The 18652-nt window shown below is 42.6% G+C and overlaps 1 protein-coding gene across 3 annotated transcripts in view; it reads right to left on the bottom strand.

Annotated features, from left to right (window-relative positions):
- Positions 1 to 18652, bottom strand: part of MYOM2 (myomesin 2) — a 150331-nt gene that overhangs the window by 34963 nt on the left and 96716 nt on the right. For all 3 annotated transcript variants that reach the window (XM_075598214.1, XM_075598213.1, XM_075598212.1), the window contains 4 exons: positions 14401 to 14557; positions 14129 to 14235; positions 8814 to 8858; positions 5983 to 6119 (listed from right to left, as the gene is read on the bottom strand). In XM_075598214.1, the coding sequence (XP_075454329.1) occupies positions 5983 to 6119; positions 8814 to 8858; positions 14129 to 14235; positions 14401 to 14557 (446 nt within the window). The remainder of the gene's footprint in view (positions 1 to 5982; positions 6120 to 8813; positions 8859 to 14128; positions 14236 to 14400; positions 14558 to 18652) is intronic.

The raw sequence follows: 18652 nt of genomic DNA on the forward strand, positions 1-18652 counted from the left end.
GGGCTTGTCCTTTTATACTACATTACCAGATATTTTTTTGAGGGTATTGTTTTTAGTTTTACAGGATTTTGTGACTTCACTACCATTTTCAGCACCAAGAAATAATTTATCATGAATTCATATTGTTTTTTTTTTAATTGAAGGGCATTTAGCTGTACTGTAAATTCCACATTGGAAAACACAGGAACACTTCCTACTACAGTAGTTCCAGTTACAAATAAGAAATGCCTGATTTTACACTGACAGTGATTATACTATGGCATGAGTTTCTTGAGGGAAATGTAAATTAGAGTAGGTAGTTTCTTTTAACGAATATATAGTTGCATATGACACTGTTACAGATCAATATTAACTGTAGATTATTTCACAGCTCAATATCTGATTTTGATACAGTAACATTTTATTACAGTAAAAATGTATATTATTGTAGCCGGGACCCCTTTTTCCACCCTTTTGGTTGTTATGGGTGGGTATGCTGCAGTTAAGGAACACTCCGATAACGGAGGTTCCGCATAGGGAGCCGCCATGTTGTGGTTGGCGTCAGCGCAGACTTAGCCTAGCAGAGGTTGCGCATGCGGAGAGCGAGGGTGAGGAAAAGCCCGCGAAGGAGATAGAGCACGACGGGTCCCAGCAGCCCCCGCGGGTCCCCGTGATGCGCCTGGACCAATGAGGTGTGAGGCCAGGAGGAAAAGGAGGAGGTTGCGCGTACGTGAGGTCAGAGTTGGTTGGAGAGGAGAGGAAAAGGAGCTTCGGTGTGGGGAGGCAGACCGCCCCCTACCTAGGCCGCATGCCCCAGGCCCAGTTAGGCCCTGAGTCCCCATAGAGACAAGCGGAGCTGGAGCTGGTTGACCAGACTCTTACCCGGCGAGACGCAGAGGGTACCCGCCTGGTGTGCCTACGCTGAACGAGTAGATGAGGAGCAGCTGTTTTCATTAGAAAGCACACCCGAAGAAGATGTCCGCCGAGGATATCGGCTAGTGCCGGAATTCCGAGATTGGCCAACAGCCATTCCCCGTCGAATTTATGTGATGGTACAGAATCTTTCGCCTTTCCCCCTGGCCATCGACACGGGACAGCGAATAGGGAGAATTTACCCCGTCAGCTCGGTGGATGAAGCCGTACAGGTAAAGACTACCAGAGTGGACGAACCCGGATCGCCGTTAGAGTTTGACTTTGGTTCATCTGGACTGTCGGATGCCTGGAAAGAACGATTGCGAGTACAGCTGGAGGAACGACGATCAGTATTCTCTACTAGGGAAATGGATGTGGGGTGTAGTCGCAACGCCCAACACACCATTCGGATGACTGATACCAAAACCTTCCGGGAGCGTTCCCGTCGGCTAGCCCCTAGGGATGTAGAGGATGTACGAGCTGCGATCAACGAAATGGAAGAAGCCGGAATTGTCACGGAATCACAAAGCCCTTACGCCTCACCCATAGTGGTCGTGCGAAAGAAGAATGGGACCGTGAGGTTATGTGTTGACTACCGGACGCTGAACAATCAAACGGTACCGGACCAGTATAATCTTCCCCGCATAGAAGAAATCCTGGATACCCTACATGGAAGCCAATGGTTCAGTGTACTAGACCTTCGGTCCGGCTACAACCAAGTACATATGAGCCACGAGGATCAAGAGAAGACGGCGTTCATTTGCCCCCTAGGGTTCTATCAATTCACCCGTATGCCCCAAGGCATATGTGGTGCCCCCGCCACCTTCCAGCGGCTAATGAAGAAGACGCTAGGTGACTTGAACCCCCGAGAATGCCTCGTGTATTTAGATGACATCATAGTCTTCGGGAAAACCCTGGAAGAACATGAGGCGCGACTCTTGAAAGTACGTGACCGATTAACACAAGAAGGGCTCAAACTCTCCTTGGATAAATGCCGTTTCTGCCGGACCTCAGTGACTTACGTGGGGCACATAGTGTCCGGTGAGGGAATTGCCACGGACCCTGCCAAGATAGAAGCTGTTGTCAATTGGCCCCGCCCTGACAATGTGGGGGAGTTGCGGTCATTCCTGGGATTCTGCGGCTACTATCACCGGCTTGTGGAGGGGTACTCCAGACGGGCCAAAGCCCTCAATGGCCTCCTCAAAATATATCCGGAGGACACAGGCCGGAAGGCCACACCTGCTCGACAATCTTTCGGGGACAAATGGACACCCGAGTGTGAACAAGCCTTTACGGATCTGAAACAGAGTCTGACGGCGGCCCCCGTGCTGGCCTTTGCTAACCCCGAACAACCGTATATACTACATGTGGATGCTAGCCTCAACGGCCTAGGAGCAGTTTTATATCAAAAGTATCCCGAGCGACCTGTAGCGTATATCAGCCGCAGTCTTACTGCCAGTGAGCAGAACTACCCCGTGCACAAACTCGAGTTCTTGGCCCTCAAATGGGCCATTGTGGACAAACTTCGTGATTACCTGTACGATGTGTCGTTCGAGGTGCGGACCGACCATAATCCCCTCACCTACATCATGACCTCCGCCAAACTCGACGCGGCCGGGCATCGCTGGTTGGCCGCTCTATTCAATTACACTTTCACCTTGAAACACAAGCCAGGCCCCCTGAACATTGGAGCGGACACCCTGTCTCGGCGACCAGGGCTGGCCACTACCCCCGACGAAGATCAGTGGGAAGAAATTCCGGGACCTGGAATAAGGGCCCTATGTGGTACAGCTGCCATAGTCAATGACCGAATGACATTCTCTGATTTACGAGTGGCTGACTCTCTAGGGTGTACATCAAATGCTATCCCGGAAGCCTATCAGGACCCCAGTGGTATGCATGTTACTCCAGACAAGATCATAGCCTGGAAAGATATGGTACGATACCAAGAACAAGACCCGGTCGCAGGGGCCATTCGTTATGCCATACGACAAAATCGCCCGGCCCTTCTCTGACAGGCCCCGGGGGATGTAGGAGGTCTACTGATGCGGGAAGCTGACAAATTCGAAATACGAGACAATTTGCTATACCGAGTTGTGGAGTATCATAATCACCCAAACAGAAGATAATTAGTACTGCCAAAAAGACTACAGTACTTGGTACTGAAGGCTCTACACGATGAACACGGCCATTTGGGGATAGACAAGACTTTTGGACTAGTGAGAGATAGATTTTTCTGGCCAAAGATGAGAGAAGCAGTAGAGTATCACTGCCGACGGTGTGTGCGGTGTATTCAGCGGAAGACCGTACCCACCAGGGCCGCCCCACTGGGCCACTTAAAAAGTACGGGACCCATGGACTTAGTATGTATGGATTTCCTGTGTATCGAACCTGATAGCCGTGGCATAGGGAATGTGTTGGTCATCACGGATCACTATACCCGATACGCCCAGGCCTTTCCGACCAAAGATCAAAAAGCCATTATGGTGGCCAAGGTCCTCTGGGAGAAGTACTTCATGCATTATGGGCTTCCTCAATGCCTCCATTCAGATCAAGGAAGAGACTTCGAAAGCAAATTAATAACAGAACTGCTGAAACTCTTGCATATCAATAAGTCACGCACTACTCCATACAGTACCACCCCGAAGGGGATGCCCTGCCAGAACGATTCAACCATACCTTACTAGACATGTTAGGTACATTAACGGGGGTGGAAAAGACTGAATGGAGTCGGCATGTGGAAACATTAGTGCATGCTTACAATTGCACGCGACACGATTCCACCGGGTTCTCACCCTACTTTCTCATGTTTGGCCGAGAAGCTAGACTGCCTGTGGACATACGGTTAAGAGTCTCCACCAATGGAGTGCATAATACCACACATTTCCGATATGTGCAGCGATTGCAAGAGAATCTGCAACAGGCCTACCTACAAGCTGAGAAGTCCACTGAAAAACTGAATGCCGGGAATAAAAGGCGGTATGATCATAAAGTTAAACACAGAAACATTAAACCTGGCGATGCAGTGCTTCTCCGTAACCTGGGAGTACCGGGGAAACATAAGTTGGCTGACCGATGGCGGGAGGGAGTGTATGAGGTAGCCTCTCAAATGCCCGGCCTTCCAGTTTACCGCATTAAAGACTCAGAGGGCCAGGTGAAGACCTGGCATCGGAATCATTTACTCCCTATTCCCCGAGTGGAAGAGGGGGATTTGGAATGGCTGTCATCCTCGTTGGATGGGGAGATATCAATGGAAGAAGAAGAGTCAGGGAACTCCGATGTTCCGGAAGATCCACAAGAGGGAACCTCTCAAAGCGGCCTTCAACAGAGAGCACCTCCCGGCGGAGCTTCGGGTAAAGGGCTCCGGGAGCGCTCGCCCCTGGGGGTGGCTCCGGAAGATTCAGTATTGGACCCGCTGAGCCCGTGCTTCGTACCCATCCATGACAATGTAGAGATTGCAACCCCCTCAAGGGAAGAACTCCAGGTGCAAGACTCAGACAGTCACTCTCCCGAGGGAGTGACCGAACAGCAGTTAAGGCGAAGTCAGAGGAATGGGCAACCTCCAATGAGGATGGCCTACGATCAGTTTGGGGCACCCCACTATGAGGCTCAGCAGTGGGCTTGCAATCGAGTGAAATCAGTAATTGTGATGTTTAGTGAGATGTACAATCTGATTTAGAGGAAGAATGTTATGTTAGGCATTTCCATTATATAACATTGTGCCAGGTTAAGGTATCGTCCAAGCGGGATCGTTGGAATCCGCAGGGGGGAGGATGTAGCCGGGACCCTTTTTTCCGCCCTTTTGGTTGTTATGGGTGGGTATGCTGCAGTTAAGGAACACTCCGATAACGGAGGTTCCGCATAGGGAGCCGCCATGTTGTGGTTGGCGTCAGCGGACTTAGCATAGCAGGGGTTGCGCATGCGCAGAGCGAGGGTGAGGAAAAGCCCGCGAAGGAGGTAGAGCACGACGGGTCCCAGCAGCCCCCGCGGGTCCCCGTTATGCGCCTGGACCGAGGTGCGAGGCCAGGAGGAAAAGGAGGAGGTTGCGTGCATCTGAGGTCAGAGTTGGTTGGAGAGGAGAGGAGAAGGAGCTTCGGTGTGGGGAGGCAGACCGCCCCCTACCTAGGCCGCATGCCCCAGGCCCAGTTAGGCCCTGAGTCCCCGTAGAGACAAGCGGAGCTAGGGACTGGCCATAGTTAGGTTCTGGTTCCCGTTATTGCCACACTATCACCACTTGGACAGTTCTAAGGAGCGGGAGGTCTGGGCTCAGACCCCGCTATCGAGTCGCAGCGTGTGTGGGTGGGATTGCCCTAGACACCTACAGGTGATGTCATCTACACCTCGCTGATACTTTGTGAAGATTGTAGCCGCACCGGGTACTGGAGTGCCTGGCAGGTAATTCTAAAGGGCACCAACGGTACCATCTTTCATTCAGGACACAGTGGCTGCGCAGTCACACTCATACACATTTCATTGACTCACTTGAGGGTGGGAGAACTATTCCCAAAGGGAACTGGACACGGGGTGGGTCCACCCGGTGAAGGGAAACGTGAGGGTGAGCGTTTGGCGAGACGCGAGTAAAGTGTCTCCTCTAGGGAGGGACACCTGTTGGTATAACATACGGTTCTGCAAGTAAAGTTAATTGGTTAAGGGATATTGCTGTGTGTGTGTGTTATGTACATAAGTCCTGCGAAGACCCACTTCCCCTCGGGCGGAAGCTGTTGCAGGTGTAGGCGCTGCACCAAGTTATAGGTATTGTGTGTACCCCAGGCTCTCTGTGGCAGAGGCTCAGACCCTGTGAGCCTACAGGTAATACAGCATATGGTAGTGGCCTGTGTTCACTGGGAAGCAGGGCTACATTATGAAGACACACAGGATTTTAAAGTTTCAATATTATTTACTGTTTAACAGGGTTTTTTAAATTTTATTGTGTCTTTATCTAGATCAATAACATATATAGAACGACACATATATGATATGTTATGTGTCCACAATGCACGGTTGGATATAATTCCACTTTCTCAGTATATCATTAGTGGGCCACAAAGCTATTGAAACAAATAATATAAGCAAACATGCGAGAATACATACCTCACTGTCTTTCACTTCCATGTCATTCACAACAAATCTGTAGTTTGCATCAGCAGTCAAATGCTGAGCTTCAAGCCAGAAACGGACCCGGCCTCTTTCTAGAATCTCATAGGCTAATTCTGACTTCAGAGGAATAGCTACAAATTAGAAAATGTTACTGTAAGTTGAAGCTCAAAAGTATCTACATCTCACCTCTTGCCAGCAGCAATGCTATATTGATGCTATGTATTCTAATAAAAGAAGCAGTCAGTAATATTTAAACCTGCTGCTCCACCAGAGAGATGCCACAGGTGCAGTGGTTACCAAACATTGGTTGGTAGATCAGCTTTGACTTGGTGTAATACTGTGCTGATCCCTGGAACACTTTCTGCAGGGATCCCGTTACATGTAGCATTGCCCAGTTCTGCTTCTGACAGCAGATTACACTAGGACCACAAGCATAGTGCATCGTTTATGGGGTTTCATGTATACAGGATGTGTGTGAGTGTTCTGTGTGTATTTGTTGGAAAGACAGTCAGGGGAAAAAAGGATTGTGTGTGAGTGGCAGAGATTTAAATCTTTATATTCATATAGGTCATTTTCAACATTAAAAAAACTGTAGAGATAAATGACCATCATAGGGGGGAATCATTGTACTAAATATTTGTAAACTTTATTATGATAAAAATTAACGAGTTGGTAAAATGTGAACATTCTTTCCAACATATAAATTGAATTGTTTAGAGTGTAAGCTCTTTGGGGCAGGGTCTCCTTTTGCCATATGTTGTCATCTACCTGTTGCACTTATCCCCTTTGTTTGTAATTTATTTCGCTTGTATTGTAAGTTTGTAAAGCGCTGTGTAGATTGTTGGCACTATATAAATAAAATGATACGTACAGTACATGCACACATACATTGTTAGGTAAAGAGTCACTCCCACCACTTAACTAAATAGTCCAACAGCACAGAAATATGCTGTGTGACACTTAACTACCTTATTATATATCCCAGTACAATAACATGCAAAAAATGTAATCATGGAGTACAGTCTGATCATCGTTTGAGCTGCAAATCCCTTCCATTCAAACCTGAGCAGCTTACAACCATTGCAAACATAGGACTACAGGAATCTGCAGGATAGATGCATTGGCTGAAGCACTCTGGGCAATAGTTAATAAATGGTGATAAACTGTAAGATGCCTTGCCTCTTAGCAGCAAGAAAAGGCTCTACTAATATGCGTTAAATATACGGTATTATACGGTGTAGACGGTGAAAAGCATATATTGTAAAAATAAATTAAAATAAAGTTATAGCACACCAAATATAGTAGAACAAGCATATGTATATATGTATATATATAGTAAATAAAAATATTACTTGTGAGCACATTCATATGTCTTAGACAGGTCTGCAATCCTGCTTTTCACCATTATCACCTAGCATACAGTGCTTCCACTGCAGCAAGGGATTCTGGGAAATTACATGCAATTGAGCACCAGTGCCACCTTTTGCCTTAAATCCATTATTACATGGAACCCTTAAGACAATGCTCCCTGTTTTAAACACACACACTTATTTTTATATATATATATATATATATATATATATATATTTTTTTTTTTTTTTTTGATGCTTTATGTGAAATGCATAAGACATAATGCATGATAGAGTATGATGTTTCGATAAAAGCAGGTATCTTCCTCAGGGACACACTTCTTGAGAAAAGCACCTGTTGGTAGCCAAACCTGCCTCTTTCATGCATTAGGTATTATGCATTTCACATTTATGCGTTAAGTACATTTATTACTGTGCTATTACATTGGTGTGCTGTACAGATATACTGTAGCAAGATTTACTATCCTGCACTGGGGACAGTGTCTACCACGACCGTGCTGCGGGGGTCCATGCTTCTGGATCTGACCCCACAAAGCATTAATCTGTCTGGGCAGATTGAAGACACTCCCCCCGTGGAAGGCAGGAACGGCGCGCAGCCCAAAATGAAACCGCAGCAGGCAATGGTGATGAAGCACACGATTTATTCAAACATCAGGGTAAAAGAGTCTGGTGGATCCTCTTACGCGTTTCAGCCCATGGGGCCTTTTTCAAAGAGCTGAAACGCGTAAGAGGATCCGCCAGACTCTTTTACCCTGATGTTTGAATAAATCGTGTGCTTCATCACCATTGCCTGCTGCGGTTTCATTTTGGGCTGCGCGCCGTTCCTGCCTCCCACGCGGGGAGTGTCTTCATGCTGCAGATCTTCACTGGCTGCGCGCCGGACGGCTGCTGTTCCTGTCATTCCAGGACATAGAGGGATACATCTGATGCGAGCACAGCCAAGTTTGCAACCGGTTCTCAGATTGCCGGTGCTGCTGTTTATTCTTACTACTGGCCTCCCATCACGTTTCAGAACCGTGAGTCTACAATTACAATTTCACTGGTGCTCTAAGGAGAGCTTTTTGTTTATTGCTAAGACTGTGTCAATCGGTTATTTTGGGATCTGGTCAGCATTACATTTACCTATTATCAGGATGCAGCTGTCTTCTATAGACTCTTGGCAACGCCTGGATAGTTAACCTCTTGGTTACCTGGTTTCATATATGTCTGGGCAGATTAACCTTTTTGTGTTCGGCAGTTCCCTATTTTGCCAAGATGTGCCTACATCTGCTCTCTTTCTAGCATGCAAGAGCCTCGAACATTTTGTTTCTGTATTGGCCAACAGTTACCCTGACACATTTTACATTTCAAAGACAACTTAAAGATTAGTTTCGACTTTTCACTAAGCTGTTCTTTCTGAGAAGCAGATCATCATACAGCACAGAAGCATATAACAGTTGAAAAAGTTATACTTACTGGGATTTCTGATTTCATGGCTAAGAGCCATCAGACGTTCAAGTTCTAAAAATAGGGAAGGCAATTGAATGATCAGATTTTTTTTCCACTCATTTCTATAGATATCTAGAAATATTTTATGTAATCTAAGAATTTTTCTATTGAAATTATTCCCAAAATAATGCAATATAAAAAAATGACATTTCTTATTATTGAATCTCTTCATCACTATTCATCATCTCTATTCACCTTTAAGACCCACTTTAAAACACACCTGCTTAAGGAAGCATAGGAGTATCTCCATGGCTGATAATCAACACCTCATACATTAACCATGTCCCCTTGCAGACGCACTTACCAGAATGTCCTCCTACTGTCTCTGTACGTTCTTCCTACTAACACAATAGATTGTAAGCTCTTCGGAGCAGGGATTCCTTTTCCTTAATGTTACTTTTATGTCTGAAGCACTTCTCCCCTTTATGTGTTATTTATATTATTTATTATTTATATGATTGTCACGTAAATTACTGCTGTGAAGCGCTAGGTACATTAATAAAGACATACATACATATATACAAACAGAAGAACAGAGAGCGCACGTCCCATAGTGTAAAAAAGTACATTTAATATTAAAAAAGAGGACAAGGGGATTAAGGACACTCACAAAAGTAAAAGAATATTAAGCAGTTTGTGATATAATCACCACCAACAAGGCAACATCATCCTGGATCACACCAATGGATCAATATCCAATCCAGTTCACCTCCCGAAGCTCTAGATGGATTAGAACGCAGTATCTCTGCTTGTAATGCGTTTTCCAAGTTGTCAACCTCAGAACAGCCCCATGCGCTCTCCGGCCGTAAAGTGCGCACTTGCGTGATGACGTAGTGTCGCGGTGACGTACCCTGACTCGTTTCGTCACCGCGACACTACGTCATCACGCAAGTGCGCACTTTACGGCCGGAGCGCGCATGGAGCTGATCTGAGGCTGACAACTTGGAAAACGCATTACAAGCAGAGATACGTTGTTCTAATCCATCTAGAGCTTCGGGAGGTGAACTGGATTGGATATTGATCCATTGGTGTGATCCAGGATGATGTTGCCTTGTTGGTGGTGATTATATCACAAACTGCTTAATATTCTTTTACTTTTGTGAGTGTCCTTAATCCCCTTGTCCTCTTTTTTAATATTAAATGTACTTTTTTTACACTATGGGACATGCGCTCTCTGTTCTTCTGTTTCTATAGATTTCTGCTGGAATTGGTTATTCCTTCTGAGAGCAGCCTTGGATCCCTGGCAATCATCTTGTTCCTAATTTGAATTTTTCTGGACTTGTACTAAGGGTTGGACTTTCTACATTTTTGTTTTTGTTTTTTCTTGTTTGTTATGTATGTTATCACTATTGTTGGCACGGAAAATATTTTTTGGATTAATATATTGCTTTTTATATATAATTTTTTCAATTTTTAGTTTAATATTGTTTCACATTTTATAATACTTAGGGGCTTATGCAGAGAGGAACGTTAAAAAGGTTTAAAATGGCTGTAAAATAGCCACAGATTTGCCGTTAGTGAAGGTGTTATGCAGGGAACGTCGTTAACTAATTTCCGCAAAAAACTGCAAATTGCCAACTTTTCCTGGCTATTTGAAACTCGCCATACTAATGCACATATTGGCGTGTTCCAGCTATTCGGAGCTTCTGGAATACAACGCTATATTAGCATGGCGAGTTTCAGGTTCTCGCCACGAGTTTGGCGAGTTTTACAGCTCTGAAAAATTTTCAGAGCCCTTTTAAAAATCGCGCCATTTTCTCCCGAGTTTAAGGATTTCTGGCTAGTTTTTTCGCCAGAAGATGGCGCTATTTCCTTATCTATGCTCTCTGCATGAGCCCCTTAGTTTCACAAGTGGCGCTACTGTATGTTCTCTTTGTATATACATATATACGTACATACACTCTCTGATAATAAAAACTCCCCTCGTTATTATTTGCAACCACTTACACTCTTCGCCTGGAAAAAATAGTCAACAGCATATTTTTTATTTTCTACTTATGAGTATACATACAGTAAGGTAGGATATATGTATATATATAAAATTATTATTTATTAATTTATTTATTTATTTAAAACTCCTGCTAAAGTGTTACTAACATAGCCTGTTATATGTTGGGCCCCATCCTGGGTTGGTATGGGGATCTAAACATCACACAGGGGTATATAAGGAGGTTAGGTTCCAGGAAGACATGAGGAGAGGAGCCACAGGGAGAGTAGATAAGTAATGTTTATAAAGTAATAGTATTGACTAGGCCCCCCCCCCCTGTTTATTATGGTATTATAAATAGAAACAGATAGATAGGGATAGTACCCATTAAGTTAGGATCCCCGAAAGAAGGAATGGAGTCTGAATAAAGGAATACGGCACAAATAGAGGGCCCCAGGAAAAGAGCATTCCCGGGTGCCGGCGGATCAGCTCTAATCGTGAATCGACACGAATACTGTATTCCTTAGCAGTCTGTGTGGAAGTGGCAGTTCCCAGTCAGGCACCAGGTACTGGGTCAAGTAATAGGGACCCATCAGGATTCCCACAGGGGCCCAGAGTAATCGGATCAATACCGACGATGGTTCCGAAGCAACAACAGGGGGCCGGGTCACACACTTATTCAGAGCAACAAGTCAAAGTACCTTCATTTGAGTGTTAAGAGTGAGCACTGATGAATGGCCGCTCCTCCTTCTCTTACTGTGCACCCCAAAACTGGAACAACCTACCGGAGACTCTCACATCCACCAGTTTAAGTTCTTTCAAAACTAAGGCTGTCTTACATTTTAATCTGGTCTGTAACTGTTACATACGCCTATAATATACATCTTCTCTAACTGTGCATGCAATGTGTTGTATATAATGTATACCCTGTTCATTTATGTAACTGTATTTGTAACCATGTATTATTTGTCATATTAACTATGCCCAGGACATACTTGAAAACGAGAGGTAACTCTCAATGTATTACTTCCTGGTAAAACATTTTATAAATAAATAAATAAATACATTCATGCATGTCTATTATAAAATCCACTACAGCATTGTTAAAGTGTATGGGGACACAAATAAATGACTGTTGCACTACAAAAGTTCCTGGCAACCATTAGTCTACAACCTTGCTATCTCATCGCCCAGCCACCTGAATCCAGTCCCTGAGTCACTGTAACCCTTGCTGAGTAGCCATATAATACACCCTGATGTAATCTCCCTAGAAGCCAGACAGGGAGACTTACACATACAGTATATATATATTTATATTTAATAACAAGGTTAAATATATACATCGTTAAAAAACATGGGTAAGAAAAAAGCTTTGATTAATTAAAATTGTCCAGATCCATTCTGGTAGACATTTGTTTGTCCGTTAACTTACTTGAGTGTAACAGGACTCCACAAAGCTAAATATATGCAAAACCCATGGCTGTTAGTGATCTCATTAGCATAGGCTTAACGCAATATGAAGTTAGCACTGCCTTGCGTTAGCTTCAAATAGCATGGCATTAAACCTGTCTTACCCAAAGATGGTGTTACTTCCATGCAGACCCTGAATAGGTGTTTAATTAAAGAAAAGATAAGACAGAAGAGTTAAATCATTCCCAACTATGGTCTTACACTTATCCAGACCCTGTAAAAGACCTATTTCAGGGTCTGGATGTGAATAATGCAACCCTTAGCTATGACCTAACTAACGTAATATTAAATCCCTGCATTAGTTATAACTCTGTGGATATATCATATTTCAAAAATAAAAACAGCTTTAAAAAAGGGCAAGGAAAGATCTCTGAAAGTAAGTAAAAATGGCGATCGCCGTGAACATCTGCTTTAAGCTTTTGTATGCCGGAGTAGCTGTGGCACCACGACCCCTCTAACACATTGCAATCACATTGTGATCTGGAATGGTCACCCATTAGTACTCCCCCTATTCACCCCTGAGCAGGACGATAATACACTGGCGACACACTTTATTCGGGCTCGGCTAGTCCCACGAATTCGGGTATACCCGGGTGTATTGAGGTTTGTGACTGTTTTCTGCCCGAGTGCATTGAGGTATTTTCCAGGCAGGGATTGAAGCATTTTATTCCCGCTGGCTGCAATACTGCACAGTATATATATATATATACTGCATTACAATTCATGAATTTATGCCATCTGGTAGACACGCGAAGCATTGCAGCCTATTAAATCCTAATCATTATCATTTAACAGATCAGCCGCCCCTCAGCCAGGTATGAACCCAGGCTGGAAAGGCAAACGCAACGGGGCTTGTCAGAGGTGAGGAGCGGCGCATTCCAGGTATCTGCCAGGTACATACTGGGTATTTGCTCGAATAAAGTGTGTCGGTGCAGTACAGTACTTGATCCGCGAAACATGATTGGAGGGGTGGGTTGTGGAAGTGGTATGGTACCCTGGCTCCCAGCTGGGAATTCACAGCAGACGCTCAGCTGTGACATCACCGGAAAGATGTAGGAACCATGCAGGGGGCCAGGGAAGACACCAGATCAGCATCAAGTCCATCTGTGCCTATCTGGTACCAACTAGTTCATCCACAGCACGTTATACTTCTTATATATGCTCTATTTGTGATTGATTTGTTTATTTTAATTATTGTTCAATAAATAGTATTATACTATCAATGCTATTACACTTTCTTATACTGAAAACATATTTGAAAAAGCACATTTAGGGAACATCAAGACCCTTGGAGTGATCCATGCAATGACAGACAATTTCAAACACTACTAACAAGTACACATTTGGTCAGTGCACGGCTCCCCATTCTCTCTTTACACACGTTTATACTAACCATGCTGCACTATATTTTTCTTTATTTAGTTTTCCCTTCTCCCTCCTATTCACCTATGGACTTTCTTTATTGACCGTCCATGTAAGTGGCTACTTATTCTTGCAAAGCCCTTAGTAGTAAGGAGAAGAAAAACAGCAAACACAGTTCAATATGTAGCTGTGTTATGGATAGAAAAAAAAAATGATCGATGTTTCAGTCCCCTGAATGGGCCTTAGGGGACAAAAAAACAATCTGTCTTTTTTATGCATAATACTGATTTATTTCACCCACTAATGGGGTTGAGCTTTTTTTTTTTATAGCAACTGCTTTATTGACTTTGTGTTTTTTGTAACAAGCTTTTGTTTTTTTTTTCATCTAGATTCTAGAATATAAGAACGCCATAGCCGGTTAAATGCCCCAGGTTTAGAAAATAACCACCATTATATATTGACTTTATGCTTTGTGACCTCTACGTTTTTCAAATATTGGTTAAACAAAATGAAATATCCTTACCATCTGATTCCATAACAAAACTGGAGGATATGCCTTCTGTGTCACTAACTGACACTGAGTAGGTTCCCAAATCGTCTTTGTCTGGGTTTTTGAAGTATAGTTTTGAGCTAGAAAAGAAATAAAAGGTAACGTGCAAAGAATTTGAGATAACAGAGAAAGAATAAAATAAAAACAAAACAGTTGTTTTAGTCAAATATCTGCACAACGGCAAACAAGATTTAACATGACATCATTTGGCAATATATTATATATAAAAATTATATAAAACATACTTCTCCCCAATTGATTCAGCTTTGAATTTCAGTTCATCGTCAATCTCTTCATATGATTTGCCCCAAGTAAACTGAGATGCATCTGACATTTCAGTGCAATTAAAGGCAAGGTATATGTTGCCTTCTTCATCCACACCTGCATTGATTTCTTTAGTTCCTGCAATTTAAAAGGCAATGTTAGCTCAGGCTATAAAATATTTAATTTATTTATTTATCTATTCTAGACTGAAAAAAAAAACACACATATATTTAATACATATATTTAATTTTTCATCAGTTCCAACTTTAAACAAAGCTAAATAAAAAAAAATTATGGAATGTGAAGTCTGCCCAGCCCAGAGAAAAAGAACATAAATATGGAAATTAAAACATTTTACGAGTTCCACAAAGTTCTGTTAAATCAGGAGTCGTTATGTGACGTTACCTAAAACAAGAAGGGACATTATATTCCCTGAGATAACACGACATCCCCAAAGCTAATTACATGTTAAATCAATATACGAACATCATCTCATTTGCATACAGTAGGTTTAACATCATGTTACATTATATATACAGTATAATGTTTCATTACCTTCCAATATCGTGACATTAGTCTACGCTAATCTAGGCGTTGCTCCTTTCCTGACCCTGAAATAGGGCTTTTGATGAAGTGGAGAGAGAGGAGGGAAGACGGAAATACTGTATTGCATGGAAATAATGGTAGGTTATTTAAATTATACGTAACTCTTCCGTTACACCGATCCAGGCACAAGCCCAATTTCAGTGTCTGGAAAGGAGCAAAGCCAAGTTTAGGTATAACGCAAATAATGTAACCTTAGGTTTCTGTGTTAAATTTAGAAGACTATTGTGGATATATTATGTTATGATAACCCTAGAGATGTGCAAATCCGTTTTTTTGCAATTGCCAGTGGGAGTTGCCGAGCAAAGTTCTGTGTGCTGCAGCTCTGGTTGGCCTTCGCCGTCACGCATTACCCTTTTGCCTAATTTGGAATCCCTGTTGCTAACCCTGGACCGTGACCCCGACGCCTTCCGCCTGCTCTGACCTTTTGCCTGTCGCCTGGACTCTGCACCACTTCCGCCTGCCCTGACCTTTTGCCTGTCGCCTGGACTCTGCACCACTTCCGCCTGCCCTGACCTTTTGCCTGTCAACTGGAATCTGCACCACTTCCACCTGCCCTGACCTTTTGCCTGTTGCCTGGACTCTGCACCACTTCCGCCTGCCCTGACCTTTTGCCTGCTGACCGACTACGGATACTGTAACAGGACTCTGTCCCTGGGCTCTGGTCAGTTAATTTGCATCCGTACCTCAGCCCTGCTGGTCCGCTTCCTGATCGGAGACGAGCACCGCCACAGCTACATACTGTACAGTAATTATTGATTTATTGACTTATTTATTTTTGTATCTGTTACAACATGTGTAATACTGTATCTGTACAAACAAAAATCTAAATTGATCAATAAGAAATGGAAAGTTAAAAAAAAAATTTTTGCTAGTTAAAAATTTTTTTTTTTGCTAATTAAAATAAATACTGTAAGTTATAGTGAGGTCAATTTAGTATATTATCCCAGCTGCAAAAGTAGGTGCAAACTCAGTGCAAAAAATAGAGCCATGTTCATCAAAGAAAGGGAATCCCATTACAAGCAATGGATGAGGGGTTCTTTCATAAATCTGGGGCAATTCTTTTGTACAGACTTTGCCCCAGTTTTGCAGCTGTGAGAATGTAGTAAATAACCCCCTGTATTTATATATATCTACCAAATTGAAATATATCAAATGCTATTAAAGGGGACTATGTACATGTCCATTGTAAGATGTCTGAAAATCAAATCATATCACATGAGTTTGCTTCTATTTACATATATTTCTTGTGAGAACATACAGTAACTTAATGGCACCATAATTACACGAGTGTTCTCTCTCTTTTTATATATTTCATTATTGGATCGTGTAATATTCTTCAGATCACAGGTGCTTTAAAGTATCCTAGTTAAATAATAATCTTGCCTACACCTAGCTATTACATAATTGATACATTGCATTGAATATAATTAATCCCTTGAGAATCGTGCACAATTCTGCATTGCAGAATAACTTTATTTTATATAGTGCTTTTCTCCCAATGGAACTCAAAGACACTTCACAATTAGAATATACCATCGCATACAGCACATAGAATTGTACAGCACAGTGGCTGCACTGTACAGCCCAGAGGAGTTTATAAGCTATGTTTTAGTGCCTGAGGCACAGGGAGAAACAGAAAAGTGACTTGCCCAAGGTCATTAGGAGCTGACAACAGGATTTGAACCAGGCTCCCATGCTTCAGTGTCATTGCAGATCCTTTTAGCCCTGACAAGTTAGGATATGTTACATGATGTTCAAATACGACCAACCCATTACTTACGTACAAGTAGCAAAACATTTTCAAGCCAAACCAAGGCAATGAAACATCACATCTATTATATATGACATACATATTCATACATCAGATAATGGATATCCATTAGTACACCATATTAAATAGCCCTATTTATAAGACAGCATGAATAAAGAGGCTCAGGATCATAATTTGTGGCAACACATAGGCCATACAGTGCACAGAACCAGAACCTTTCATCCACAAACCTACCAGAACCTTTCATCCCCAAACCTACCAGAACCTTACATCCCCAAACCTACCAGAACCTTTCATCCACAAACCTACCAGAACCTTACATCCCAAACCTACCAAAACCTTTCATCCCCAAACCTACTTAACCCTTACATCCCCAAACCTACCAGAACCTTTCATCCACAAACCTACCAGAACCTTTCATCCCCAAACCTACCAGAACCTTTCATCCACAAACCTACCAGAACCTTTCATCCCCAAACCTACCAGAACCTTTCATCCCCAAACCTACCAGAACCTTTCATCCCCAAACCTACCAGAACCTTTCATCCACAAACCTACCAGAACCTTTAATCCCCAAACCTACCAGAACCTTACATCCCCAAACCTACCAGAACATTTCATCCCCAAACCTACAAAACACCTTTCATCCCCAAACCTACCAGAACCTTTCATCCACAAACCTACCAGAACCTTACATCCCAAACCTACCAAAACCTTACATCCCCAAACCTACCAGAACCTTTCATCCCCAAACCTACCAAACCCTTACATCCCCAAACCTACCAAACCCTTACATCCCCAAACCTACCAGAACCTTTCATCCCCAAACCTACCAGAACCTTTCATCCCCAAACCTACCAGAACCTTTCATCCCCAAACCTGCCAGAACCTTTCATCCCCAAACCTACCAGAACCTTACATCCCCAAATCAACCAGAACCATACATCCCCAAACCTACCAGAACCATACATCTCAAACCTACCAGAACCATACATCCCCTAACCTACCAGAACCTTACATCTCCAAACCTACCAGAACCTTACATCCCCAAACCTACCAGAACCTTACATCCCCAAACCAAATATAAGACCAAACCCAGAATAATAGGCCCATCTCTGTATGTTTCTTGCCATACTGTATATGTTTTAAATATTCTATGTTTTTCAGATATTATTTTCATTTTCTAATTGTTCTTTTGATTTTATACTTATTTTAAGTATTTCTCCTGTGTTAACATGCTATTTTACAGTACTTATTCTAATGTTTTTTTCCCCCCACAATTTGATTTTTTTTTTTTTTTTTAAACATACCAAACAAGTTAAGTTAAGCTAAAATAGCAAAACAAACATCAGAACACAACATTTCTTTAGAACAAATACTGGATTTTTCTTCAAAATACAAGTAAAAGTACCCACCCTTAGTAAAAATGCTATAGCATTAAGATGTTATACACAAACATTATACTTTGTTTTATAAATTATTTTGCAATCCGTTGTTAAAAATCGTGATATCTAAAATTTTAAGTTGAATTGTTTTTTGCTGCAATTAAATGGGTACCACGAGAAGCCCTAATACAGTATATTTATTTGGAAAATAGCAGACAAAGTGTTTTTTTAATAAATATGATGACGATGGAAATAAAATACAATAGAGGTGGTTACCTCTCTTTTAACATACTTTAACTTCCCGTTTAATCACCATGACATTTTATTATACGGTATTACCCAAAGCTGTCATGCATCACTTAACCTTTTCGAAAATGTCTCTTAAGTCTACGGATTCCAGTCTACCCTATCTTTCTTATAAACGTATCATTTAAACACAGGCTGTTTTTCTGCTGATATAGTATTCTGCGA

This window comes from Ascaphus truei, chromosome 4, assembly GCF_040206685.1.
Source record: "Ascaphus truei isolate aAscTru1 chromosome 4, aAscTru1.hap1, whole genome shotgun sequence".
NCBI classification, from domain to species: Eukaryota; Metazoa; Chordata; class Amphibia; order Anura; family Ascaphidae; genus Ascaphus; species Ascaphus truei.